Source organism: Sus scrofa, chromosome 12 (assembly GCF_000003025.6).
Source record: "Sus scrofa isolate TJ Tabasco breed Duroc chromosome 12, Sscrofa11.1, whole genome shotgun sequence".
NCBI classification, from domain to species: domain Eukaryota; kingdom Metazoa; phylum Chordata; class Mammalia; order Artiodactyla; family Suidae; genus Sus; species Sus scrofa.
In genome coordinates this window covers 5,008,534-5,036,307 of record NC_010454.4, presented here as the reverse complement: position 1 = coordinate 5,036,307, position 27,774 = coordinate 5,008,534, and the positions used below count along the sequence as shown (strand labels likewise).

At 61.1% G+C, this 27,774-nt stretch overlaps 1 protein-coding gene across 9 annotated transcripts; it reads right to left on the bottom strand.

The window, feature by feature from the left end:
• On the bottom strand, positions 30-27,774 carry RHBDF2 (rhomboid 5 homolog 2). 9 transcript variants are annotated; one of them, XM_021066579.1, is made up of 19 exons: positions 26,374-26,448; positions 14,136-14,338; positions 9,475-9,641; positions 8,402-8,529; positions 7,490-7,685; positions 7,209-7,412; positions 6,146-6,274; positions 5,642-5,760; positions 5,311-5,505; positions 4,207-4,318; positions 3,917-3,991; positions 3,612-3,773; positions 3,154-3,263; positions 2,938-3,001; positions 2,745-2,839; positions 2,505-2,580; positions 2,252-2,352; positions 1,943-2,096; positions 30-1,274 (listed from the first exon to the last, which is right to left on the bottom strand). In XM_021066579.1, exons 3-19 carry the CDS (start codon positions 9,616-9,618, stop codon positions 855-857), a joined length of 2,484 nt encoding a protein of 827 aa, XP_020922238.1. In that variant the 5' UTR covers positions 9,619-9,641; positions 14,136-14,338; positions 26,374-26,448; the 3' UTR covers positions 30-854. The 9 variants fall into 9 exon arrangements, with proteins under 9 accessions (XP_020922238.1, XP_020922243.1, XP_020922237.1 ...); XM_021066584.1 differs by lacking the exon at positions 26,374-26,448 and adding an exon at positions 27,755-27,774 and having other exon boundaries at positions 53-1,274; XM_021066578.1 differs by lacking the exon at positions 26,374-26,448 and adding an exon at positions 26,864-27,009 and having other exon boundaries at positions 53-1,274.

The window sequence follows — 27,774 nt, the reverse complement described above, 5'->3', positions numbered from 1 at the left end:
AAAGTTCCAGCTTTCATTCCACCTGAGGCCTCCGGTCAGAAGGTGGTATTTCCCTAAAGAAGATCATTTAATATATTTCAGACATCATCCATACGAAGTTAGCGTTACTTTAAAAAATTAGGACCATAATATAAACTAGCTTAAAAAAAAAAGGTGGGGGACCCAATTGACCTTAGGCGACCCCTGAGAGTTATGTCCTTGGGGCGGCCCTGCCCCCATGGGAGCAGGAGTGAGGCAGAGGGTGGCAGAGCCAGCGGGCAGGCGTCAGACCAGCCCCACGAGGCAGAACGCTGAGTCCGGGTGGGGGCCGAGGGGGCGGGTACGGCCTGTCTGCTAAGAGCGGCACAGCCTCTCGGCTTTCGTCTGCTGTGTCTCTGCCCCTTCTCGGCTCCAGACCCCGGCCAAAGCCTCGCCCACAGTGTTGGGGCAGGGAGCATTAATGCCAGGCTCACCAGGCCCCTGAGGCATGCGGGCGTGGGTTCTCAGGGCAGAGAGGGGAGGAGGGATGGGAAGGGTGACGGCGTGCAGGGCTGGGAACCCCCGGCAAGGGGGAGCTCGTGCCACGTCCCCGGGAAAGGCAGGCTCGCAGTAACACCAGGGCCTGGGCCCCGAGCTTCCGAGAAGCACACGCTGCGTGGGGGCCCCAGCCTAGGGCTGAGGAAGCGGGGCCGTCTCCAGAAGACTCAGCTTCGCCTCGGTGGTGGAGGGGGGCTCCTGGGAGCAGGGCCCAGCCCCCTGGGGTCTCGGAGTGCGGGTGGGGCGCCGTGCAGGTGGGCAGCCCGGGCCCGGCCCCAGGCCCCTGGGCTCAGCGCTGGGTGGGAGCCGCTGCCGCGCCGGCCCCGCCGGGCGGGGAGTCAGTGCAGCACCTGGTCCAGCTCGTACTTCTCGCAGAAGCGGCTCGTGAAGGGGAAGCAGGTGAGGTACTCAATCCAGGGCCAGTGGATGGGGTAGACGTAGAGCCAGATGACGAGGGAGGCGAAGAGGCCGGCGAAGACCAGCAGCGACACCAGGATGAGGGCGCGCTTGCGGTACTTGTCGCTCGTGCCGAAGGTGATGTAGGGCAGGAAGGCGAAGGCCAGCAGCAGGCCGCTGAGGAAGCCAAAGATGTGGGCGATGTTGTCAATCCAGGGCAGGAGGCCGCAGACGAACAGGAAGAGCACGACGGCCGACAGGTTCAGGAAGGCCTTCCAGGGCCGCTCCAGCAGCTGCCAGCTCTGGAAGAGCTCCACGAAGAGGCAGGCCAGGAGGCCAAACTGCGACCCTGCCGGGCCCACCTGGGCGGTGGAGGGGGGGGTTACAAGGGTCACGTCCAGGGGCCGGGGGGGGGGTGCCCGAAGGGAGCCGTGGGCACAACCGGCCCGGAGCCCCGGGACCCGGATCCTCTCCGTGAGCCCATCCCCGGGTGGGGACCCCTAAGCCAAGGGCCAGGGCGGGTGGGGGCAGCTGGGCCAGAGCCAGGCTTGTGCCACCCACCCCTCCTGCAAACGCTGAGCACCTACTATGTGCACGCCAGGAAGAGTAAGCAAGATGGACAGCCCGCTCCGGGTTGGGGAGGGGCAGACACTGAACCAGCCGAAGGAGTCGGGCCGAGCTGGTCAAGACATCGCCATTTCTGTGCGTCAAGAACGGTCACGCAGGGGGCGATTTCGTACGGCTCAACTGGTAGCTAAGGGGCCTGCTGGCAGGCAGTGGGCACAGTCACAGGGAGAAATGAAGCCGAGAAGAAGCAGAGGGAGGGGCGGGGTCTGGAAAGGTCCTTCTGGAGGTGCCATCTCTGTGTGACTCAGGGGCACTGCAGCTCCCTCTTGCCCAGGCATGGAAGGATTGACCAGTAATCCCTCAGCTTAGCTGTCAGGCCACGATTGAGCCTGACATGGCAGGGGCCATCCCTCCGTCTGGCTAGCCCCAGGCTGGCCCTCCCTGCCCCATCTTGAGTTCCTACCTCCGCCCGGTACGGGAGGAAGATGGCGCTGGCAAGGTTACCAGTGATGCCACTGAGGACAAAGATAATGGAGATGCGGTGCCAGCCGGCCAGCTTCTCCAGGTCCCGCAGGATGGTCATTTGGAAGACCACGGACACCAGGCAGTGCACCACGCTGGGTGGGGGACACACCAGACGTCAGTTCCCCTCGTCTGCCCCTGGCCACCGGCCAGGCACCTTGGGAGCAGTGGGGTCTGGCAGGTCGGACCAGCTGCACCCTGGCCCAGGACCTCCTCCGGGGGCTGAGGGTGGCAGCGGGGCGTCTCTTACCCGGCGTGGAGGAACAGAGACAGCCAGAGCCTGTAGAACTGATCCGGGACCTCGGGGTTGAGGAAGGGCAGCAGCCCACACACCTTGTCCAAGCAGTGCACCTGCGGGTGGGCGTGTGGTCAGTGCCCGGGACCCGGCTGGGCCAGAGGCCTGATGTGGGGGGCAGAACCGGACACCTGCTGGGGAGGAGACGCACGAAGTCGGCTCCAGCAGGCTGCCGTGCCCGCTGCTCCAGCCCAGGGCCCTGCCTCACCTGGGAGCAGAGTGTGGCCTCTTCGTGGAAATAGCCGTGCATGAACTCACAGTATTCTCGAGTGGTGATCTCACAGCTGGGGACGGGGAGGCAGGGGCGTAGGTCAGGAGCCCGAGTCCTCCTGCCCACCCACCCGCCACGGCAGGCGTCATTGCTGTAGGTAGGGATCTGCTCCCCGGGGGAGTCGGGGAGGGGGAACCACAGCCACGGGGAAGGGGGCAGAGGTCCCGGCCAGCTCACCTGCCCTTGGTGCCGATGCAGCAAGGGCGGCCCCGGATCTGGCAGTCCATGTGTGGGAAGCCCGAGAGGTTACTCCTGGCCTGCTCCGTGCAGATCTGCCGGGAGGGGAACGACGGGGGCTCGGACTGCGCGGCAGTAGGCGCGGCGCCCCCATGCCCCCTTCCCCGACCGCTCTCCACCCCCAGACACTCACCGGCCACTTGGTGATGTCGTCGGGCCAGATGTGGGCACCACTGGAGGCTGGCTCCTCGCAGGTTCTGATGGCAGAGGTCGGAGAGGGCAAAATGAGGGCTGTGGCACCCCCGGGCTGCCATGCCCACCAGCCGACGTGCCATGGGTGGCACAGACCACATGACGCTCAACCCCACCTTCTCAGACGGCTCAGCTCTGGGTCCCCCTGGGACTGTACCTGGGGTCCTGGTTGCACACGGCCCCTGATGTCCGCTTCTGGCCCAGATCGGACTTGTCCATGGGGGGTCCCGTATCTTCCTGCCACTTGACAAAAGTGGCCAAAGTCTCCTGGAGGATGGAGGCAGGCTGGTCACAGCTAGGACAAGGTCACCCCATCAAAGTGGGCAGAGGCCCCCTCCAGGGCAGGGGCTCTTTCCCGTTGTCCAGGGCTCAGAGGCACCTCCCAGAGCCTTCCCCCCAGCTGACACCCCCAAGACCCAGCTTCCACGTCTCTGGAGCTGGGGAGGTCGGCACCCTCCCTGTGCTGGACAGGGGTGCACGAGGCCAGGGAGAGCAGAGCAAGGAGGGAGGCAGGGTGGACACCGTCCGGAAGGCCCCTCCCCCAGCCTGGGGCAAGGGGAGGGGGGCGCAGGGGACCAGCATGGGACTGGCAGGGTCAGAGGGCCCCTGGCCCACCGAGCAGTCCTTCCGCTGGGTCTGGATACAGCCCGAGTGGTCGTTCTGGACGCAGCAGCCCGAGTCCCGCTCCAGGTCTCGCTCACGCAGCACCAGCTGCTCGATCTGCCGGTCCTTCCGGATGCAGGGCGAGAACTTGGCTCCCAGGTGGATCAGGTCAATCTGGGGAGGAGGTGGTGGGGGGTGAGCTTGGGTCCAGACCTGGCTGCTCTCCCTGGAGGAGGGGAGCTTCCAGCAAGCCAAGCCCCTCCCTGCCCAGCTGGGGGTGACCCTGCTGAGATGCCATCCCTGCTTGGGACCCTCACCGAGCTGGGGCCGATCCAGAAGTTCTCCTGCTGGATGTACTTCACGCTCTCATACACACCTTTGTTCCTGAGTACCTGGCGCACAGGTGGAAAAAGGGGGATCAGGGGTTTCTCCGTCCAGGGAAGGGCCCCCCGGCAAGCGGCTAAGAGGCAAAGTAGCGGTGAGCCCAGAGCACCCGCCTGCCTGGGCCAGGGGGCTACCATGGGGCACTGGGTGGCCCACGAGGCTGACGCCCCTTGGGAGAGGCTACGACGCCCGGGGTGGCGCCCCCTTCCTTAGCCCTGCTCACCAGCTGGGTGGTGACGTGCTGGGCGAAGCCCACGGGCGCGATGCCATACGTGCAAATCACGAGCAGCGTGATGATGACGTGAACGAAGGTCAGCCAGTAGGTGAAGTAGGGCCTGCAGGCAGAGGCCTCGGGTCAGCAGAGCCTCGGCCAGCCGAGCCGCACCCAGCCGGCATCGGCGCTCACCTGCGCCCTACCCTCCACGACTCCCGTCCAGCCCATCCTCCACCACAGCGACTCCTCTTGAAATGCAACCCGTCTCTCCGGCTTAAACCCATTCCCTGGCTTGTGGCTGCCCTTGGGATAAAGTCTAACTCGGGCCCCTCCCATGGGTCGCAAGGCGTCCCTGTACCTGCCCGCCTCCCTACCCTCTCTCCCTTCTCTCATGGTTCCTGGAACAAATGCCATTCCCTGCGGCCCCAGGGCCTTTGCTCATGACGCTTGCTTTGCCTGGGATGCTCCTTCATCGCACTTCACCCAGCTCACGCCTCTCATGCCGAGGGTACTCCTCCCCCGCAGCTGTTCGCTCCCCTCTGCTCTCCTTCCCCAGGACCCCTCACCGCACCTGCTATTACTTAGTTTTTTGTAATTTGGGGCCCAGGGTCTGTCGGGTTGCTGCTAACGATACACTCTTCAAGAACGGCCTGGCTTTGCAGATCTTCTCCAGCTCTCTTATTCATGGTCACAGCTTCTAACTGGTCTCTGACCCACCCTGCCTGCCCTGCTCCGTGCTATTCCAGGGCCTGCAAGGTGGCACTCCGTGAATGCTTGCTGACGGGCTGCATCAGGCAGCCCAGCCGAGGACACAGGCCCAGAAAGCAGGGAGGATGGAGAAGAGGCAGCAACACCCAGGGACCCTCTCCAGGTGACACGCATGCTCGTAGGTGGCCCCGGGGACTTGTCCCTGCTCTCCCGACCCATAGAAAGTGCTCACCAAAAGCCTGCTGAACAATGGGCACTTCAGGAGAGGGCACAGGGGAATCGGGCAGCTCTCAGACCCTTCTGGGTGGCTCTCCGTGCCCACCCCCGCTCACCCCTAGGAGCAGCTCTCTGGGGTGGCAGCCAGCCCTGCCCTTGGGGAGCCGGCGGGCCAGGACGGCGGCTCACCGGTGGCTGTCGAAGCTCTCCAGCTGGCGCTGCACAGTGCTGCTGATGCTGCGGCGGTAGCTGCGGTTCAGCCAGCTGCCCACCACGCCCAGGCCGTAGTGCCGCTTCTTCCGGTCGAAGGCAAAGTGCTTCACCTTGGAGGCGATGCGCTTGCCGCGTTTGGCCGTGGGCACGGGCGCTCGGCCACTCTCCTTCCTGGCAGGGACAGCGGTCTCAGCCTGGTGCTCCCTCCCCCACGTCCCGCGAGGGGGGTCAGGGTGGCTGGCCTCTGCGGAGCCCTTTCCCTGCCGTGCCGCCCCCTCCGCCTGGAGGAGGATGGCCCAGAACTCACAGAGGGACCTGCGCCCGCTCCGGGGAGACGGGGGAGGCCGAGCGGGGAAGGCCCCGGAAGTAGCTGGCAGAGAGGGGGGGCGACTCAAACACATCGTCGGGCATGGAGCTCATTTCTTCCTGGGGTTGGGGCGGGGGGGGGAACGACACAAAAGGAGACAGTGTGAGGACTCGTTGTCCCAGCTCTGCCCCCAGCAGCACAGTTCCAGGGCAGGACAACGCCAGAGAGCCTCTTCGGGAGGGAAGAAGGTGGAAGGCACATGTCTGGGGGCCCTGATGGCAACTCTCCTGGCTGGCACCCTTCCCACCCCACATCCTTGACCTGCCGACCTGAAGATGGGGGCCCGGGGACTCTGAGAGGTGGTACCCCTGTCCCACCCTCGGGCCTGTGAATGTCTCAGGGGCTCCTAGCAAGGCAGGATGGAGGCCAGCCCACCATTCGGAGCTCCTGTCCCGCCCCCCACCCCGGGCCCCCAACCCGAGGGCCCGCACACCCCATGCTTGCCTTACTGAAGAACGAGGAGTCAAATGTCTCCGGCCCGTCCACTGCGTCCTCCTCCATGAAGCTGGGGTAGGCAAAGCTGCGTTTGACCACGCGGCACCGCTGTCCCGTGGCATCCAGCACCGAGCGCCCCTGGGCCAGGGCAGAGGCATGGGCATCAGGCCCAGGTCAGGGCCCTCGTCCACCCCACCAAAGGAGTCTGCTGAGCCCCATCCGCCTGGGGAGGTGGGACCCCGCCCGGAGCATGGGTGTCTGCAAGAGGCCAGGGACTGGGATCCAGCTCCTCCGTGGCCCTGGGCGCAGCACTCTCTCCACAGCTGGCTCTTCCACTTCTCCCTGGTGACCTCAGCGCTCTGGCCTGGGCACCTGCCACCCCACAGCTGATCTTGCGGCCTCCCTCCCGAGGCTCGGCTTCCTGGCACAGCACACCAGCCCCCTGCCCACCGTTCTGATCCCATCTCTTGCTATTCCTCATAACCACCCTTCACTAAAACCACCTGCTACTCCCCCGAAGTGCTGCCTCTCCTACCTCTAGGCCTTTGTCGAGGCTGTTCCCACGGCTGAGAATGCTGTTCCCGCCCTGGCAAACCTTTCCTTATATTTCTAGGCTCAGCTCGAGCACACTCCCTGATGCCAGCCCCTTTCCTGGATAAGATGGGGCAGCCGCTCCTCCGGCCAGGCCCCAGCACCTGTCACACTGAACAGTGACGCGCGCCCGCTCCCGAGCTAAGGGCTCTTCTGGAGCAGTCACGTTGACTGAGATCACTCTGCAGCCCCCGTGCCCAGCACAGAACAGGAGCTCGGAAGACACGGGTCAGCGAGTGGGGGCGGCACGTTTCACCTCTTCTCCGGCTCATGCTTTGATGCCGAAGTTGCTGCCCACACTCAGGCCAGCCGGGGCCGGGAGGATGTGCGCCTGGCTGCTGGGCTGCAGGCCCCTCCCCGCCCGGGAGCCCCAGTGTACCCCCTGCTCCTGGCAGCGGGAGACGCCAGGCTGCGCCCCTGGGGGACGCTCTGGAGAGAGAGGGAGAGGGTGACGGAGCAGGCGGGCCAGTGGCGCCCTCACCTTGAGGAAGGCGGCGGCGGCCTGAAAGCTCATGTGGGCCACCGACATCCGCTTGCGGCGGGGCAGGTGGGAGTAGCCAGAGCGCACGCTGGTGAAGGAGGTGAGGGACAGGACCCCGGGGGTCAGCGGTGGGTGCGGGCCGTGGGGCCGGTCCACCTCGTCCGGGTGGCGGAAGGCCCGTCCTCGGGCCAGGGGGTCCACAATCTGGACGGGAGGCAGGGGGTGAGCAGGGTTCACCGGGCCCCTGGGCCACCTGCTGCCCACCCCCTGGCGGCGCCCACCTTGGGCATCTTGCAGGGTTTTGGAGACTCGGTGCCCTGGAAGGAAGGCACCTCCTGGCTGGGCAGCTCCAGGTCCCTCTGGCACGAGGCCTTGAGGCGGCCGTAGCGGACGCTGCAGTGGTGCAGGCTCCTGCGCTGCCAGTGCTGCCGCTTCAGCTCCCAGTCGCCACTGACCCCGAACCACTGGGCAGCGCCCCTGGGGGAGCAGAAGGGGACAGGTGGGTGTGACACGGAGCGACTACACTGAGGCCGAGAAAGGCCACCAGTGCAGGGAGGTGACAGGGCACGTGTGTGTACAGGGAGGTGATGGGGCATGTGTGTGCTCCGGGAGGTGACAGGGTGTGTGTGTGTGTGCAGAGGAGATGACAGGATGTGTGTGTGCAGAAGAGGTGACAGCAGGTGACAGGGTACATGTGTGTGCAGGGAGGTGACAGGGCACATGTGTATGCAGGGGAGGTAATAGGATGTGTGTGTGCAAGGGAGGTGACAGGGCACGTGTCTGTGAGGGAGGTGACGGGGTGTGCACAGGGAGGTGGCAGGGCATGTGCCTGTGTGTGCAGGGGAGGTGACAGGAGGTGACAGGGCACCTGTGTGCAGGGAGGTGACAAGGCACGTGTGTTGCCGTGGGAGGGGCGGAGCTGAGCCCCTGGTTTGGTGCCCAGTGACCGGATGGGCAGCGGTGGAATAAAGCACAGAGCCTGAGGGGCTGAGCTCCCTGGACGTCCTCAGCCTCCCCCCTCTGGCTTCCCACCGCGGGGCACAGAGCCGCCTGGGCTGCAGTAGCCCCGCCTGTAACACAGGGTCTGATCCTTCTGCCCGCCCTGCAGGGAGACTGGCTCATCACTGCTGGCCCACACCTCCTGCGTGTGGCCGGGTGCCTGGGGGTGACCGGGTCGCAGGGGCGGTGCTCACCTGCGGATACTCTGGGAGAGCGAGGCCTGGCGGCGGAAGCCAGGGCGCTTCTCCGAGCCGCCCTCCTGCCATCGTGCCCGTGGCTCCTGGAGGCTGACGCTCTTCAGGTAGGCGGGGTTCCTGGGCCTCTGTGGGAGGAGGGCGGGGGGCCGGGATGTGACAGCGCGGACCCCAGGTCCTAGGCTGGCTCCACTCTGACCCCCGATGTGAAAACCAGATGGCGCAATCCTCAACCCCGATCTCCCTTGAGCTGCTGCTTTTTTCTTTTCCTTTTCATGGACTACAGAGGTTCCCAGGCGAGGCGTCAAATCAGAGCTACAGCTGCCGGCTTACGCCACAGCCACAGCCACACCAGATGCAAGCCATGTCTGCGACCTATGCTGCAGCTCACAATACCAGATCCCCGACCCACTGAGACCAGGGATCGAACCTGAACCTGAACCCTCATGGATACTAGTCGGGTTCTTAACCCACTGAGTCAAAGGGGAACTCCTCCCCTGAGCTGCTTTCATTCCGAGTGTAAACTCTCCCTTTTCCGGTGTGTCCTGTGTCCCATGACCCCAGCATGCATTCCCCTACATCCCCTGGCCAGCTCTGGTCTGGATGGAAAGAGCCCTCGGGGTAAGCGGGCAGCAGAGACAGCCCCCCTGGGGCTGTGAAGGAGCCTGTGCTGCTTGGCACTGGTTCTCAGGTTGGCATGGAGCACTGGTCCCCGTTCTCCCACAGGAGCTGCTAGGCCAGGCTGCAGGTGCTCAGATGCTTGGCGCCCCTTCCCCCAGGTCACGGACAGTCCACTTCCCGCAGAAGGGCCGGGGCAGGGAATGGAGACAGCTGATCCCAGGCGCAACTGGCAAGCTTTCCCTATCCACCCCCCACCCCCCGAGAGACGGAGCTCCAGAGTTCAGGCCCCACACCCTGGGATGTCTGGCACCCGTGGAGGGGGTGCAGCCTAAGGCAGGGGTCACAGGGCGGCTGCGGTTCAGAAAGGGGCCTCCTTGGGGAAGTGAAAGCGCCCACATGGTGCCATGTGCGGTGGCCTGTGGCAGGGCAGCAAGCCCCGGCTGCCCCCTTACCTGGGGCAGCATGCTGGCCTGCTCGCTGGGGGCCGGGGTCTCGGGCGGAGGGATGGTAATGGACAGGTTAGGCGGCTTCCGGCTCTGCAGGCGGCTGCTGGACCCCGAGGAGATGCTCTCGCCATTCTTGTCCTCGGAGGCCATGCTGGGCGGGGGGGGCAGGGCCGCTGGAATGGCAACAGGGAGGGGGGCGCCGTCGTGTTGAGAGGCGGCAGGACAGGAGGGGCAACGGGGACAGTCCAGGGTGTCAGGGTGGAGCCAGGGCAGGCAGCCCGGACAGAGAATCCCCTGCAGAAAGTCTGTTCACACCTAACTCTGGACACTGACCCATGTAGCAGACTGAATCCGGGCTGGGTGGGGTCAGGTGAGATGGTCTATTTTTGCCTTTCATTTGCATTCCAGGCTAGCAGAGGTCCCAAAGGGCCCCAGCCTGCCACCTTACTCCATTTCTGGTGTCTCTCCTTCAGGCAAGGACCGCACCCAGACAGGAACCCGAGGGCAAGAGACGTCACCCAAGGTCCCCTCGTCAGCCTGGCCAGGGCACGCCTGGGGGCCCAAAGGCAGCTTCCTCGGCCAAAGAGCTCTGCCTCTGTCCCCGGAGCAGGGCTTGGGGAGGACGGGGCGAAGGCTCCCGGGTAACCCAGGAACAAGGGGCCCACCGCTGCGCGGGGAGCAGGAGCTTCTCGGGGGAGGGACTCCCGGGCTGCGCGCAGGGAAGGGGCAGCTCAGCCTCATTCCCAGGTGGATGAGGAAGCCACCGCGCAGGTCCCTGTCCCCCACGGCCGCCTGGTTCCTCTTTCAAAGGTAAGTGAAACTACCAGCTGTCTCATACTTTTTTCTTTTCCTGAAGGAAGATTATTATATCTTTTTTTTTTTTTTTGGTTGCACCTGCAGTACATGGAGGTTCCCAAGCCAGGGACTGAATCCTAGCCGGAGCTGGAGCTGTGAACTACACCACAGCTGCGGCCACCCTGGAACCTTAACTCACTGCGCCAGGCCGGGGATCGAACCCGTGTCTCCATAGAGACAAGCCCGATCATTAACCCACTGCGCGGCAGTGGGAACTTTGAAGACTAATACATCTTAACGATAAAAGAGCTCGACGTGCCTCCGTCCAGATGTCTCTCTGCACCCAGGAAGGACATACGGACTGCACGTCTTACACACGCTCACAGTGGGGACGCCCTCCCCTGTCGACGCTTGGGGACGGCTCTACCGGATCCTTCCTGAAGCCTGGGAAGGTTTCACCGAGCGGAATGTGCCCAGATTTACTTGCTTCCAGACTGATGGTTGCTTAGGTTTGTGTCCCACATGAACGCTGACCTTGGCCTATGCTGTGCCTGCTTGTTCCAGGAGTATCACCAGACAAACTGCTAGAAGTAGAATTTCTAGATTTTCTTTTTTTTTTTTCTTCTGCGCCCATCACACATGGAAGTTCCCGGGCCAGGGATGGAACCCTCGCCACAGCAGTGACCTGAGTCACAGCAGTAACAACGCTGGATCCTTACGCTGCCGAGCCACCAGGGAACTCCCAGGAATGGCTGGATTGAAGAGTAAGTGTATCTTGAATTTCAAAGGATCTCACCAAACGGCCCAGCCAGGGGGAGGTGGCAATTCATCCCATCTGGGGCTTTTCCACACGTGCTGGTGGCGCCGACCCCCACAGCCCCTGTGATGCCACGAGAATTAATTAACGCCCTCTGTTTCATCTCCTCTCTCCATTTCATCACTCACTCTGCCCCGTGACCTTTTTCTTGCTCAAATCTTCAACTGTTTCCTCTTTTCATGTCCCAAGGCTACTGGGGCAGTGTTTTTTGTTCGTTTTTTGTTTTTCCCTTTTGTAGGGCCACATCTGAGGCATATGGAAGTTCCCAGGCTCAGGGCAGAATCGCAGCTGTAGCTGCCAGTCTACACCACAGCCTCAGCAACACGGGATCTGAGCCAAGTCTGTGACCTACACCACAGCTCATGAAAACGCCAGATCCTTAACCCACTGGACAAGCCAGGGATCAAACCTGTGTCCTCATGGATACCAGTAGGGTTCATTACCACTGAGACACAGTGGGAACTCCTACTGGGGCAGTTTTGATCTCTCCTCCCCTCGCACAAGGCTGGGGCCTCTAGATCCATCACCCACCCCAGGTGTGCACAGGCTGCGTGGAGAGTCCCACGGGAGCCCTCCAGGCAAGGGCACGTGTGGCCAAGGTGGGGAGGGCAGGGCCATGTAGCAGCTGCCTTTGTTCCAAGTCTGTCCGGTCCCCCTTCTCCGCCCAGTCCCCACCATGAAAAACAGGATGGAAGTTCCTCAGAAAACTAATTCAAAGGAGTTCCCATCGGGGCTCAGCAGTAATGAACCTGACTAGTATCCATGAGGACATGGGCTGGATCGCTGGATCTGGTGTTTCTGTGAGCTGTGGCACAGGTCGCAGACTCGACTTGGATCCCACGTTGCTACGGCTGTGATGTCAGCTGGCTGCTACAGCTCTGATTCAACCACTATCCTGGGAACTTCCATATGCTGCAGGTGTGGCCCTAAAAAGAAAAACAAAACAAAACAAACAAACAAACAAAACACCTAATACAGAGCTACCATGTAGTCCAGCAATTCCATTCCTGGGCACAGAGCTGGACAAAACTACAATTCAAGAAGATACCTGCACCCCTATGTTCACTGCAGCACTATTTACGATAGCCAAGACATGGAAACAACTTAAACATCCACTAACAGATGAATGGATTAAGAAGATGTGGTACACACATGGACACAGACACACACACACACACACACGATGGAATATTACTCAGCCATAAAAAAGAACGAAATAATGCCATTTGCAGCAACATGGATGCAACTAGAGATTCTCATACTAAGTGAAGTAAGTCAGAAAGAGAAAGTCAAATACCGTATGATATCACTTATATGTGGAATCTAAAATATGGCACAGGAATTCCTGTTGTGGTACAGCAGAAACGAATCCAACTAGGATCCATGAGGACTCAGGTTTGATCCCTGGCCTCACTCAGTGGATTAAGGATCCGGCGTTGCCGTGAACTGTGTGTGGTAGGCGTAGGTCGCAGATGCGGCTTGGATCTGACATTGCTATGGTTGTGGTGTAGACTGGCAGCTGCAGCTCTGATTTGAACTGCAACCTGGGAACCTCCATATGCCGCAGGTGGGGCCCTAAAAAGCAAAGAAAAATTAAAAAAAATAAAGTATGGCATAAATGAACCTATCTGTAGAAGAGGAAGAGACTCACAGACCTAGAGAACAGACTTGTGGTTGCCAAGCAAGATGGGGGGAAGAGCGGGATGGACGGGGAGTTTGGGGTTAGGAGATGCAAACTTTGACATTTAGAATGGATGGGCAATGGAGTCGTGCTGTACAGCACAGGGAACTATATCTAGTCTCTTGGGATAGAACAGGATGGAAGACAGTATGAGAAAAAGCTTGTCTATATACGTATGACTGGGTCACTGTGCTGTACAGCAGAAATTGAAGAACATTGTAAATCAACTATATTTTAATTTTAAAAATTAAAAAGAGGCATTCTGTCGTGGCTCAGTGGTTAACGAATCCGACTAGGAACCACGAGGTTGCAGATTCGGTCCCTGCGCTTTCTCAGTGGGTTAAGGATCCGGCGTTGCCGTGAGCTGTGGTGTAGGTCGCAGACGCGGCTCGGATCCTGCGTTGCTGTGGCTCTGGTGTAGGCTGGTGGCTACAGCTCTGATTGGACTCCTAGCCTGGGAACCTCCATATGGCGCGGGAGCGGCCCCAAAAATGGCAAAAAGACAAAAAGCCAAAAAAAATATTAAAAAGAAAGAGAGAGAGCGTGAGAAAAAGCCAGACACCAAAGACCACATACACCAGGGTCGAAATACAAGCCTAGAAGAGGCGAACCTATAGAGACAGACGGCTGAGTCGTGGTTCACGGCTGGGAAGGGGTTGGAAGGGTGACAGCTAAAGGGCGTGGCTTTCATTCTGAGATGCTGAAAATGTTCTAAAGTTGACAAGAGTGATAGTTACACATACCTAGGAAGATACTAGAAACCATTGAACGGTATGCTTTAAATGGATGAGTTTTATGTGACGTCCATAAATTAAATGTGAACTCTATCTGGTTAAAAAAAAAAGTCTCGGAGTTCCCACTGTGGCGCAATGAGTTAATGATCTGGCTTGTCTCTAAGGCGTTGCCATTTGGACCCCAGTCCAGCACAGTGGGTTAAGGATCCAGCACAGCCGCAGCTGTGGTGTAGGATGCAACTATGGCTTGGATTCGATCCTTGGCCTGGGAGCTTCCATATGCTGCGGGTGCAGCTGAAAAAGAAAACAAACAAACGTTCTAGCTGGTGCTCCTCTGCCCTTACTGGTCCCCTCCTCCCCAGATCAGATCATCAACGATTTCCCAGCTAGAATGCCACCTCCTCCAGGGAGCCCTCCCTGACTGCCTGAAGCAGCGCCCCACCCCCACGTCTCTCCATCACGTCGCCCTGCTCGCCTCTCTGGCTGAACCTCTTTCTGCCTCCTTCACAGCTGCATCTCTGCAGCTAGAACAGTGCCAGCCCACGGGTAGCATCAGGACATACGGTTGAAAATCAGATAAACGAGCAAGCAAAGCAGCTGGTACCTGGGGTCCAGCCCACTCAGCCACCCAGCTTCCTACCTTCAGGGTTTAGGCTGAGCTTGCAGCTTCCTGGGTCTTGTTGCAGAGGTCTTTACAGCATGTTCTAGTCCTCTCCTCACTCTGCACAGATGCTCTGGGGTCAAGCCGCCAGCTCTGCCGAGAGGTGGATGGATGCAGAGACAGATGGAAAGACAGACAGATGGCTCCAGGTCAAGCAGGGCGGCTCCCTTGGTGCTCACAGCCTATAAGAAAGGGAGGGCAGGTTCGGGGGGGCACATCAGGACCACTGCATCTTTAGGCTTCTTGACCTCTGTCTCCTCATCTGTAAAGCGGGGGTCACTCCGCCGGCTTCACAGGAGAGGGATGAAGGAGGTATGTCTTCCTCCCCTGGAGTCAGGGCCCTGGTGGGGCTGAGCTGGGGACCTCAGAGGGCCTGGAAGCCAGCAGTCTCAGGACATTCACCTAAAAACCCAGAAACCACCCAAAGACCTGTGCTCTGGGCTGGGGACCCCAAATCAAGACGGTCTCTGCTTTCTTCTTCTGTTTCAACAGAACTTTACTCGGGATAGTTGACTTTATTCGGGACCCAGAGTTCCTGCTGTTGCTCAGAAGGTTAAGAACCCGACATAGCGTCTGTGAGGATTCGGGTTTGATGGCTGGCCTCGCTCAGTGGGCTAAGGATCTGATGTGGCTTGGCTGTGGCGTGGCTGTGGCGTAGGCTGGTAGCTGCAGCACCGATTGACCCCTAGCCTGGGAACCTCCATATGCTGCAGGTGCGGCCCTGAAAAGATAAATAAATAAATAAAGGCATTACTGGCTATCTTCTGATTAAGATTTCTTTTCAATCAGATGAAGTCAGACAGTCAAGGCAGTGTTCAAATGATTCAGAAGTGTTTCCTGCTGTTTTGGTTTTTCTCTCTCTCTCTTTTTTATGGCCACACTGGTGGCTTAAGGAAGTTTCCAGGCCAGGGATTGAATCTGAGCCCCAGATATGAGCTATGCTGCTGCTGCAGCAACGCCAGATCCTTTAACCCACTGAGCCCGGCCAGGGATCGAACCGGCAGCAACCCAAGCGGCTGTCCTGTCGTCAGATTCTTTTTTTTTTTTTTTTTGTCTTTTTTTGCCATTTCTTGGGCCGCTCTCGTGGCATATGGAGGTTCCCAGGCTAGGGGTCAAATCGGAGCTGTAGCCACCGGCCTACGCCAGAGCCACAGCAACGCGGGATCCAAGCCTCGTCTGCAACCTACACCACAGCTCACGGCAACGCCGGATCCTTAACCCACTGAGCAAGGGCAGGGATCCCTCAACCTCATGGTTCCTAGTCGGATTGTTAACCACTGTGCCAGGACGGGAACTCCCTGTGGTCAGATTCTTAATCCACTTCAAGGAACTCCTTGGTTCTTCAAATTAATCACTTTTAAGGTGAAATCCACCCAACATAAAAGGATTAGAAAGTGAATAGCTTGAGGGTGTGCCTTTATTTTAGAGAAGTTCTTCAGAGGACTCTCTGCCAGGGTGGCCTCAGGCCCTCCTTGATAGAACCCTGAGGGCCACAGCGGGCAGGACAAGGGCAGGGACCCAGGCGGCCAAGCCTTGCTTTGCCCTCATGTGCATTATCCCACTTTGCCCTCAAAACACCCTTCGAGGTGGACATTATCATCGCTTCCATTCTGTGGATAAGGATGGAGCCTCAGAGAGGTTGAGTAACTTGCCCAAAGTCACACAGCCAGGAAACGGAGCAGCTGGCACTCAAGCTGCTCTGGTTACAGGTGTGAAGTCTCCTCGGGAAACAGGCGCCCCCTCTCCCTAAAGCTGGGGTACACTCTGGGCTGGACAGCCCCTTATCCAGGAGACAGAGTCCAGCCTGGAGGGAAACCTGGGCGAGCATCTCAGCACTTTACAAAATGTGTTCCTCAGGGGCCTGGGCTTACCAAGAGGTACCCCAGGGGCCGCCGTGGGGTGACCAGGAGGCTGGGCCCCCTCTGATCCCATGGGGCAGTACCCCTCTGGCTTTCTGTACTGAAACGGGCCTTTCACTTGGCAGCCAAAGTCCTCTGTCTATAGATGAGGGAACGCTGGGTGCTGAGGGGGTGCCAGAGAGGGATCTGAGCAGAGCCGGGGGACCAGGACACTTCCTGCCTCGGGCTTGACCGACTCGGCCACCTTTCCTTCTGCCCAAAGGCGCGGGGAGCTGCGCCCCCACACCCCAGGGCGGACGGGACTCAGCCCTGGACTGGCTGGCGCCTCCGACGCCACTCTGCACCAGTCTGGGGACAGCTCCTAGACAACAGCCACCTTGGGGCCCCTGCAGGGAAAGTTCTCCAGCTTGGCCTCCTTGGAGACCAGGGTGCAAGGAGAGGGCACAGGGTGGGCACTGCCCTGGAAACTTGGCACCAAGGAGGGAGGGAAGGGAGCAGAAGAAGCCAGGGGGGTGAATGTGGGGCTGCCAGGCCTGAGTTCACGAAAGATCACCAAGCAGAGCTCATCCCCTCTCCCTGAATCAGCACCAGTGCCCTTCAGAACCTGCCTCACAGCCCACCAGACAAGGAACGTCCCCCACGGCTCCCCAAGCCCCCACTTCTCAGCTGAGGCCCTGCGCCTGGCACACCAGGCTCCAACCCCTCTGCCTGGCCAACACCGACCAGCTGCTTTGAGGGTAAAATGTCGCCTCCTCCAGGAAGCCTGCTGTGTCACCATCAGTCCACACCAACCACTTTCTCACCTGCTCTCTCACAGCACCCTTGGGAGATGGCCACCACGTAGGTGTTCCCGCCCCGCCCCTGGGCAGGACACGGGCTGGGACAGAGTCAGCCCCGTTCGTGGCGGACAGTCAATCCCCACGGACCCTGAACAGAAACCGTCTCCCACAGTCCCAGCCAGCCTAGGAAGCGGCTCGCCCGGGCAGGCTCTACCGAGCGCTCCCTGCCCCATCCGAGGTCCGGGATCCCCGCAGGGCCAAGGAGGGAGGATGCTGCCCCGGGATGGGGCCCCAGAGGACCTCCTGCTTCCCCCTTCTCCCCGGCACAGCCCAGACCCCCAACTAGCCCTCTCACCCCAGGGCCATACCTCCCCTGCCTGGGACCCCTGGCCTGGGACCCACAGTGCTGCTGGCATCTGGGCCAATTCCTTAGATGTTTTGTTTTGTTTTGTTTTAGGGCTGGAGCTGCTGGCCTACGCCACAGCCACAGCCACAGCCACGCAGGATCCGAGCCTCGTCTGTGACCTATACCCCAGCTCATGGCAACACCAGATCCTTAACCCACTGAGGGAGGCCAGGGATAGAACCTGCGTGTTCACGGATACTAGTTGAGTTCTTAACCCCCTGAGCCACAGCGGGAACTCCATTATTTTAGTCCAAGGCTGCAAGACCGGGGAGATTGGACCAGCCGCAGGGAAATCCTCGAGGGTCCCAGAGAGAAGCAGTCTAGCCCTGGAAAACTGAGGCAGGGGCGGGGCATGTTTTCCTGGGGGAGAAGCCCAGAAGCCAGGAGAACCATTTAACCACCTGCATGGGGCAGTGCCGAGAGCCCTGGCCTGGAAGCGGCTTGACCCCCACGGCCTCAGCTTCCTTCTCTGTTAAAACAAGGAGGTTGGACAAGCTGACAGCCCAGTTTTGATGTCCATGAGGCCCACACATACAGCATAAAACACCCCTTTCCCCCAGCCATTCCCCCCACAGAGGAAGGGCCTGCCCGGAGATCGTGCGCCCCCAAGTTGTACAGAAAGAGTGGGCTGGTGCTCCAGAAGCCCAGCCCCCGCCATGGGGCACAATGAAGGAGGGGGTGCAGTAGTAGCAGGTGCCTGGGGCAGATGCAGGGCTTCTCAGACCCACTCGGGGCACCTGCGTAACCCAAGTCCAAGGCGGGGAGGAGCCCAGAGGCAGACACCAGGCAGAAAAACTGCTGGAGCCCCAGGCGCCGGCCCCGCCCAACCCTTATCTCCCGCACCCCAGAAGCGCTTGTTCACTGCACAGGAAACTGTGCCATCCTGGGAGCAGGCTTCCTCCTGGCCCAGTCACATCCGCCACTCTCTGAGACCCCCAGGCCGGCCACAGTGCCCGGCCCACCGGTGGGGGCGAGGTCTGAGGGCCTGCCCCAGCCGGCCGGGCCACGGCCACTTGCCCACAAGGATCACGGCCTCCGTCGGCCCTTCCCCAGAAAAGGGCCTTCAGCCCCAGGGGACCTAGGAGACCCCAAAGGGGCCTGGGGAGAGGGAGGGGTCCAGCTCGGGGCAGAGCGGGCCACATCCAAGAAACAGCGCAGCACAGAGTTCCAGTCAGCCCCGGCCACCAGCTACCCCACCTGACCCAGGGTCTGAACCCCACTGCCCCCACACCCAGGGGTAGGACACAGCTGGCAGCAGCCAGGATCAAGCACGTAGGCCAGAAACGCAGACTGAGAAGCTATGCACTGATAACGCCAGAGAATCCGGTTTTCCCACAAAGGGTGGGGCTGGACCGGCCAGCCGAGCCCTGTCCTGACAGCCAGAGCTGGGGTAAGCCAGGCCTCCCCTGCCGGGGCACGGCCAGGGCACAGGAAAGCAGGGTGATGGAAGGGGCCCTCTCCCTACCTGCCCTGGGCGGGGGTGCCCACAACCCGAGAGGCCTGGCTCCAGCACCGCACCCCCTTCCCCTGCCCGCCGCCGACACACGCTGGCAGGTGTCTGAAGGTCCCGCTGGCCCCGCTGATGATGGATGGATTCCCCATAAGCCCTAGGCTCTGAGGACTTCAGGAGTCCTGGTTCCAGACATGAGGGCCCAGCCTGTGTGTGGCCAGAAATGGGGAGGGAGGGGCCCTTGGAGGAGGGAGGAGCACCCCCCCCCCGCCCTGGGGGAGGGGGAAGCAGCTTTATGAAGCACTGGATGTGGTCAGGAAGCTTAGAGGACGCCCAGCAGGGAGGAGAGAACCCGCCACCTGGCCCAGCCTCCTCCCCACGGGCAGGCGGCGGCTCTGGAGGGAAGGGAGAACCATTCAAATCACAGGATGTCAGGGGGAGGCTGGGGGGCGAGGAAGGGGCCTCTCTCCCCTGCTTCCCCGGCACAGAAACCGAAACCCGATTTTCCTGCCCACAGCCGCCCTTTCTGGGAGACGGGCCGTTTTCAGAAAAGCTGCAAAGAGGAAGCTGGCCCTCGCCCAGGGTGCAATCCCCGGCAGAAGCCCGGCTTCTGCTGACCGCGGGGGAGCTGCTCCGGCCTGCCACGCGGCCCGGAAGGAGCAGCTTATGTAAAGGCTGTCACCTAACCCGGTCTCCCGCCTCGTCCCAGCCAGTGACTCACCCCCTGCAAGCCTCCCGGCCCTGGCGAGAGCCAGCGGGGACAGGAGCGAGAGCCAGCGGGGACAGGAGCGCGGGGCAGGAGAGAGGCTGGCTGAGGGTCAGGAGGGATTTGGGAAGACAGAAAAAGGCACGGACCAGAAGGGCAGGAAGCTAGGGGTCCCGGAGGAGGCTGCAGACCCCACCAACCCTCAGCGCCCGAGCAGGGAAGGGGGGGCAGGCATGCCGATGTCTCCAGAAGCCAGCAGGAGCTCGCGCGGTGCCCCCCCCCCCACCAAGCACCCACTTCCCCAGGAGGTGCCAGTTGGCAGATGCACTTCACAGGCTGCCCTGGGGCACGCACTTCAGCCCAACTGCCCCCACAGCAGGGGAAAAGTGAAACTACCTGTGGGTTTGGGCCCCAACCATGGGCGGAGGCCCCCTCCCCCAGGGCCCTGGCCTGGGGAGGCCGCGATTACTCTTCCACCTTTAAGGGCTTTGCTCAAACTCACTTTTAGAAGATGAAGAACTTGGGGGCAGGTTCAGGGACCTGGTGACCCACTGGCTCTTCCCCATCTGACCCCAGGCTCTGGACTCCTCCTGACCCAGATAAGAGTGGCTTGTGACCACAGACACAGGAAGCAGGCCCTGGGGCTAGGCTGCTGCCAAGGGCGTGTGGGGACAAGGAGGACAGGTTGCCATGTTCATAGAGTGATGCAGACCCCAACCCGCCTCTGGGCCACCCAGAAGCTCTCTCAGGACCACATGCCAGTGGGCCTGGCAGAGAGGTGCCTGCCCCATCCTCTGCGGGGGACCCCGAGTTCACCAAGTCAGCTGAGCTGGGAGAGCCCAAGCCCCACGTCCCCACATCCTGAGGTGTGGCAAGTGCCAGCAATATACTGGGACAGGCATTCTTAGAAGTGGAAGTGCCACCGGATGTTCCCAGCTGGCCACAATGCTCCCCATGGTGCCCTCTGAGAGGCTCCCTTGGGGGTCTGATGGAAGCACACAAGGAGCTGGCAGCTGAGCAGAAATACAGGTGTCCTTCCAGACCTCAGGCCAGCAGCAACGGCTTCCAGAGCCTGGGGGCCGACGGCAGCTTGACCACAGCGGGACTGGAGCGCAGAGGCTGGGACCCGGGATGCTCGGCCCAGCAGCCTGGCCGCCTTGGGGAAGGTGGCCTATTCTGTCCCAGTTCTGCTGCTCCCTGAGCAGAAGGAGAGGAGTCCAAGTAGCCTCAGAAGGCTCTGGGCCCAGGAGGGATCCTGGAGAAGGATCTTTCACCACTGGGCACCACACTGACCCAGGCGCAGTGTGAACCAGGCTTCACTCCAAACACCCCTGTGGATTTGCCTCTCTGGGGATGTTGGGGTCAGGTCCTTGGAACTGGCATCAGGCTGGCACGTGCTCAGTGGTTGGGGGTGGGGAGGATGGGGTGCAGCAGGAGTGGGAGAACATGGGAGGCCCACGCCACTCCTGCTGGGGGCTCCCTGACACTGAGGTGTGACCAGCCTCAGCACAAAGCAGGCCTCTGTGCTGTGCTCGCCAGGGTGGGGTCTACCCAGTGTCCACCCACTCCTTGTGGCCTGGCTCCAGACAATGAAAACACTGTCCAGAGGAGGGAGACAGGGTCAGAGGCCCGGCCCTAACTGCTGTGTGACCTTGGGCATGCCACTTGGCATCTCTGAGCTTCATTGCGTTTATGCATAGGATGCTAAGAAGCCTCCCAAGGGCCTAAAATCCAGGTGACTTTGTCACCACTAGCTAGGGGTTGCCCTGGGAGTAAGTACAGCCGAGGGACAAAGTCCGGCTGATTGTACAAAGGTAAGCACCTCGCCCAATGTCACTCGGCCAGACCTCAGGCCCTGGGTCCCTCCCCTCCACACGCTCACAGACAGAAGCCTCGGTGCCCCCCACTCCTGGAGGCGCAGATGGGCCCTCAGCAGGGAGGGAACATGCCAGGCAAACACTCCCCAGCCTGTAAACAGTCATAAGGTGCTAATAAACTAGACTTCCCAGAACCTTGCCCTGGGGCTTACTCCTTCCCCAGGAGAGCTGGCCCAGCCCCAAGCACTGCCAGGGGCCCACGGGCCCCCCAGGCCACTCAGACCAGGGGAGCTCTCCCTGTACACCGCCAACCCCATCCCCCCACCACTTTGGTGCCCCCTGGGTTCTCTTGTTGAGACCTGAGGGCTGGCGGCGGGGAGGCAGGGCTCAAAGCCTGGCACAGCCACTACCCCCTCGGCGACTGGGCAAATGATCACTTCTGAGCCTCCGCTTCTTCTGCCATGAAATGGGGTAAGGCAGCCCCTCCAGGGGTCCAGCAGAGATGACGTGCAATTGCCAAAGCACAGCGCCTGCCACACAACCGGTGGCCGCTCACTGGCAGCTTCCTTTATTCCCCTCGCTCACTTGGTTTCCAGATCTGAGCCAGGAGCCCCCGAGGTACAGACCTCCATTCGACAGGTGGGGAAACTGAGGCTCAGAGACGTAAAGTCCCGTCCAAGGTTGCATAGTTGGGGTGGGGGGCTGTGGCTTCCTGCCACTTTGGAACTGGCAGGCAAAGCGCTAAAAGATTGGGGGGGGGGTGCTGTGCACAGGCCTTACACTCATGAGCCCTCCCAGCCTCTTAAGCAGAAGTGACATCTCCTAAGCGCTTAGTGGCACTTCTCAGCTTATCTAAGGACTTTCCCAAACATTCGCCCATCCTCACCCCTTATCTCACCAATGTCATTGGCTGATAAGGCCGTGAGCTAACAGTCGGCGCTCAGGCCAGACAGCGGTTCCAAGTCCCGTTTCTGCCCCGACCCATGGGTCGGGGACTCCCACCTTCTCCTCCAGGTCTCTCGGGGCCCACGCCGGAGGCAGGACCTGGGAAGAGCCATCAGGAGAGGGAAATGGTGCTTCTCGCTGGCGACCAGGCAGGACCACCCGAGGATGCTCTTGGCACAGGTTCGGGGCCCCGGTGTGGGAGGCAAAGAAACCGAGCTTACCCGGCTCCCGGCTCCAAGGGGCCCAGCCAGAGGGAGCAGGGCCGAGGGTCACGGCCGCCAGGACCACCCCCGCCTTCATGACGCACGTGCTGCCCTGGGGCAGAGGCAGCAGCCCACAGCCCGATCCTCCTCCACTCCCGGATCGAAAGCCACTCTGTTCCCGGGGCCTCGCAGGCGCTGAGGTTCCCCCACCTCAGACCCAGCGGCTGCTCCAGAATAAGAGCAGCGCTGCCACTCCGCGGCCTGTTCTCACCCAGTCCCCGCAGCCCGTGAGACAAGACCTCTGTCGTCACCACGCGTCTGTGCCAAGGGCACACGGACGCCTTCTCATCACCCTGACGCTCCTTCACCGCGCTCTTGGTGCAGCGGGGCCCCTGCCGAGGCGTTCCCTGGGTGGCCGCTGGACTCCTCAGAGCAGCCCCCTCCCCAGGTCATCAGACTGGTGGGACCCCGCTGTGCTCCCCATGGGGGACAGGAAGGCTCGGACTGTGCACTGGCCACGCTCTTAGAGACCACGTGCCTGCCAGCCTCCGGGCCTTGCTTCTAGGCTCCGCTGAGTGGGACCCCCTGTGCCCACCGCTCCCCTGACCCTCCAGGCCAGCATCCGATCAGCCACCTCGCTCACCTGGTCTGCCCGCCCAGTCAACTCCAGCCACCTCCCTAGAGGGCTCTGCCCGTTCCTTCCTGCAGTTTTGGGGAACTGCACGTCTGGGTCCCCAGATCAACCGACCAAATGAGGGAAGATGGACCCCGGAACTGTCTGGACTTCCCCGAAATTAAGAAAGCAAGTTCTCTTTATGCCGGTCCTGAGAGCTGCCCTGGCCTGGCAGCCTCCCCGCCCTGGTCACCACGTGCCAGGCCAGCCTCCACTGTGTCCTCGCCACTCCTCCCTCTCCCAGCCTGGCCCAGCCGGTAGGCGACTGGGGGCAGATGTGTGAGCTCACTCTGGAAATCCCCGCGGGTGGCCAGGGTGACACGGAGGCCTGCTCCAAAGCCGGTGGCACAGGAACCTGAGGGGACAGGCAGCCGGGACAGGACCTGTCCCCTGATGTGGCGTCCTGCTCCACCCCAACCTGCCCCCGTTCATCCCAGCCCCCAGGGAAGTGCCAAGTGGCTCATCCAAGTCCACCCCCACCCTCACCCCACGACTTCCTGCTGCATCTGGAGTCTCGCCTGGGGAAGAGTTTACACAGCAAGTTGACAGGAACCCTGCGAAGAGCTCGGACCACAGAGAAAACACCCCCACTGACCCAGAGCTGGGCTTGAACCCCAGCCACCCCACACCACATTTGTTTTTGTTTGTTTGGTCTTTTCTAGGGCTGTACCCTTGGCACATGAAGGTTCCCAGGCTAGGGGTCTAATGGGAGCTGCAGCCACCGGCCTACACCATAGCCGCAGCAACGCCAGATCTACACCACAGCTCAGGGCAATGCTGGATCCTTAACCCACTGAGCGAGGCCAGGGATCGAACCCGCAACTTCATGGTTCCTAGTTGGATTCGTTAACCACTAAGCCACGATGGGAACTCCCCACAATGCATTTGTGATGTGATTTATTCCTCCTTTTAGAGGGAGAGATGTCCCCTCCTGGGCAGTGAGCCTGCGCATGCGTGTGTGTGTGTGTGTGTGTGTGACACCAGGTACTGATGCAGCGCAGAAATGAGTGAGCCCGGTAGGAGTCACCTGCCAGTCTGTTTGCCCGCAAGTGGCACAAGGCTTTAGGGCTGGGCCTGGGAATGGACAGCCCAGGTCACTTCCTGAACATCTCTATGCAAGTCTGGGTGCTGCTTGGTGCCTTAAGAGGCACACAGAGATGGGGCAACTATTACGGGCTTTTTTTTATGGGGACCACTCTTATGGGTTTTTTTTTTTTATGGGGGCCGCTATTATGGGTTGGTTTGTTTTTAGCTGAAAGGGAGGAAGTCTCACATTAGATTTTTAAAGTTAAAAGGCCAAAAGAAGCCCGAAAAAGCAAAAATTAAAGTAGAAAGTGCCCAAGGGGACCAAAGGGTCCAGGCCAGGAGGCCAAGGTCCCGAAGTGAACGGGACGGGGGTGCGGGAGGTAATGTTTACTGTTGGGAAGTGGAAGAGGTGGCCTGGTGGCCTGGGCTGTTTCGTCCCGCCCAGCCCCTCTGTGACAGCCGCCCCCGCCCCCCGCCACCACAAAAAAGCAGGAGCACACTCCTTGAGCCCAACTCAAATAACTCAGGGGCACCCGTACGGGGGGGCCTCCCTGGCCTGCGGCCCTGGTACCCTCCATCTTCACTGGTGCTCAGCTAACACCCCGAGCGGGGGCACCACCCTCCACCAGCAGCTGGGCCCAGCGTGGGCCTCTTGTCTAACCCAGGGTCCCCAGTGGCACAGTGGCACTTCTTACCGCAGAAGGGAGGTCGACTGGGGGGCCACGAGGAATTAGCATCCTGTTATTCCTTGGATATTAGTTTCCTGGTCTAAGTGCCCAAGGGGTTAGGTGTGGATTCCGAAGGGAAAAATCACAGCAGGTCACACGGTGCCAGGCGTCCACGGCCGCCTCAGCAAACCAGTGCTGGGAAAATGTATGAGAACAGACACCACCCCCCCCCACCAGACCCTATGGGGATATTTGAACTCCAGGGCTGTCCTGGTTCCCCCCTGCGTGGGAAGCGCCCTGGGGGTGAAGCACTCCAGGACAGAGCCGTGAGAGGGCCCCAGTTCGCAGCCCTTTGGTCTCAGCTCCTCCCACCACAGCACCCAGACCGGCTTCCTGCAGGGCCCGTGGTTTAAGCTGGGAACCATGTATCTCATTTAGGCTATACTCCAAGTTCCTTCTCTAACCCCTGGGGAAACTGAGGCAGGGAGTGGGGCAGTCAATACAGAACTTGACGGACCAGGGGCTGCACCGGGGTCCCTCAACCACAGCAGGGCACTATGGACAGCTGGGGGATTCTTTGCGGTGGGGGCCGTCCCGTAGGATGATTCGCAGCCTCCCTGGCCTCTATGCACCGGCGGCCAGTAGCAACAACACTGGCCCCTTCCCCTGAGTTGTGACAACCACAAGGTCTCCAGACATTGCTGAATGTTCCCTGGCAGGAAAAAAAAATGCCCGGCTGAAGACTACTGCTCTAAAACAAGTTTCACTTTCCACTCTTCCCTCTGCCTTTCCTACAGGGAGTGAGAGACATAACACAGCCGCTGGGCTCCTTATATGACCAGCAAAAGCCACCCACACAGGGTCTTAAATCTAGCCATTTGGCAAACAGCTGCCGCATGTGGGGTCGATCCTGCAATCCCTCCGCTCCTTAGACATTCCCTCGCAGGGGCTCCAACTCTAGGCCCTCCCCCTTGGCTTTTCACCCAGTTAGGCTGATACCTAGGGTCCCCTCTGCCCTGGAGTTGGCGGGGGGTGGGGGGGTGGGGGTGGAGAGAGTCTGCGACCTAAAGACGAGTCCCTCCCTAACCTAACGCAGAGCCCCGGGGGAACCGGAGCGGGGCAGCCTTCCCAAGCCTCTCTGCCGAAAAATCAGGACTTTGGGGTCCAGTTTCTGAGCTCTGGACCAGCCTGGCAAGAAGCCTCCCCGGCCGCACCTGTTTCCACCTCGGCGGCAGGCTGAACCGAAAAACCCCGCCCCGGCCGCGACTGCTCACCCAGGAGAAAGGGGAGGGGAGCAGAAGGTATGAATTCCAGGCGCTTCTGGGACGAAGGCGGGACGGCGCGGTCCGGCCCTAGGGCTGTCCCCTCTCTTCCTCCCGGGACTTTAAACTTCGGCCCAATTGTCATGCCCCCATCTCTGGTGACCCATGGCCCACGAACCCCTTAGGCGCCTCGTCCCAGCCGAGCACAAGAAGCCAGCACACCCGGTCCAGCGGCCCCTTGAAGTCCAGCCCTGGCCTCTGGCCCCAGGCTTGGCCCACGTGGGGCCCGAGAACTCCGCAGGCCGGCCCCCTCGCCGCCGCGCACCGCCGCCCCAAGGCGTGCTCCGGCGCAATCCCGCGGCCCCTCTGGCACCGGCCGCCCGGCTGCCGCGAGCCCGGCCCCGCCCGCTGCCCCGCGCTCACCTCCCTGCGGCCCCAAGTCCCCAGGACGCAGCTCCGAGCGGCGCCGGCCAGCGGCTGGGCGGTGGCTCCTGGGGGCGGGGCCCCGGCGCTCCGCCTCTTCCCTACCTGCGCGGGGCGGCGGGGGAGGGGGCGGGGCGGGGGCGGGGCCTGGGGCGGGGCCTGGTGCCGGGGGGCGGGGCGGGGCGGGCCGGCCCGGGCCGGGTCCGCGCTGGACGCCAGTGTCCTGCTCTGCGGTTCCTGGGGCAGCGGTGCCCAGCGACGGATCCAGTGGTGTCTCAGCCCGGGCAGAGCCCTATTTTCCGCTGGAGCTCGTCTTCCGGGCGCCATCCTCTCCTCCCCCGACAAAGAGAAAAATCTAGGTCCGAAGTGCCACGATCACGTCAACCCTCTAGAAAAACCACTCCAGTAACAGCCATCTCCCATACCCTCCCTCCAGCGCCTTCATCCTTAGGTCAAACAAGCCTGTTCCCCCGGACCTTTTAGCCCTCACCCTTTCCTTGAAACACATTTGGAAGGTCTCGCCTGTGAGTCCTGTTGCAGCTTCTGCCTCCAGGAAGCCTTCTCTCATCTCTGCCCCTGCCCGCGACTCTCCGTTACCGCCAACGCGCCCTCCTCCGCATCCTCCCGAGGCGGAGGCGCCTTCCAAGGCTGAGGACGGGTCTTACTCAACTTCCCCTGCCCCCACCCTCCCTCGGCATTAAGTCCAGAGCTGGTGCCAATGACAGAAGCGTGCCTAGGGTTTGCCGCTGGGAGAAGCTCTGGCTGGGTGCCTGGGTGGACGGCGGGGTCTCTAGACGAGTCACAGGAATCTTCTTTAGGGCAGACTCAGTAAAACACCCGCGCTGCCTCTGCTCCAATGACGCAGAACCTTCCTGATGGGGCAGAATCTTGGTTCGCATGGATTCCTGCCACGGACGCAGAGGAAAGATGTCAAGATCTGGAGATTCCGGAGTTCCCCGTTGTGGCTTAGCGGGTTAAGAACCCGACTAGTATCCATGAGGATGCAGTTCTATCCCTGGCCTTGCTCAGTGGGTTAAGGATCCAGCGTTGCCCCAAGCTGCAGGAAAAGTCCCAGATGCAGCTCCCATCCAGTGTTGCTGTGGCTGTGGCGTAGGTCTGCAGCTGCAGCTCCAATTCGACGCCTAGCCTGAAAACTTCCCTAGTCTGTAAAAATAAAAACTAAAATAAAATAGAGGTAGGAGTTTCCACTGTGGGGCAGTGGGTTAAGGATCAGGTGTTGCCGCAGCTGTAGTGGGGGGTTGCAGCTGTGGCTGGTATGGGAACCCTGGCTGGGGAACTTCCATATGCCTCCAGCGTGGCTGAAAAAGGAAAAAAAAAAAAACATGGGGCTTTTGTAAGAAGCCCCTTAGAGGGTACTCACTTCTAATTGTTAGCAGCTGC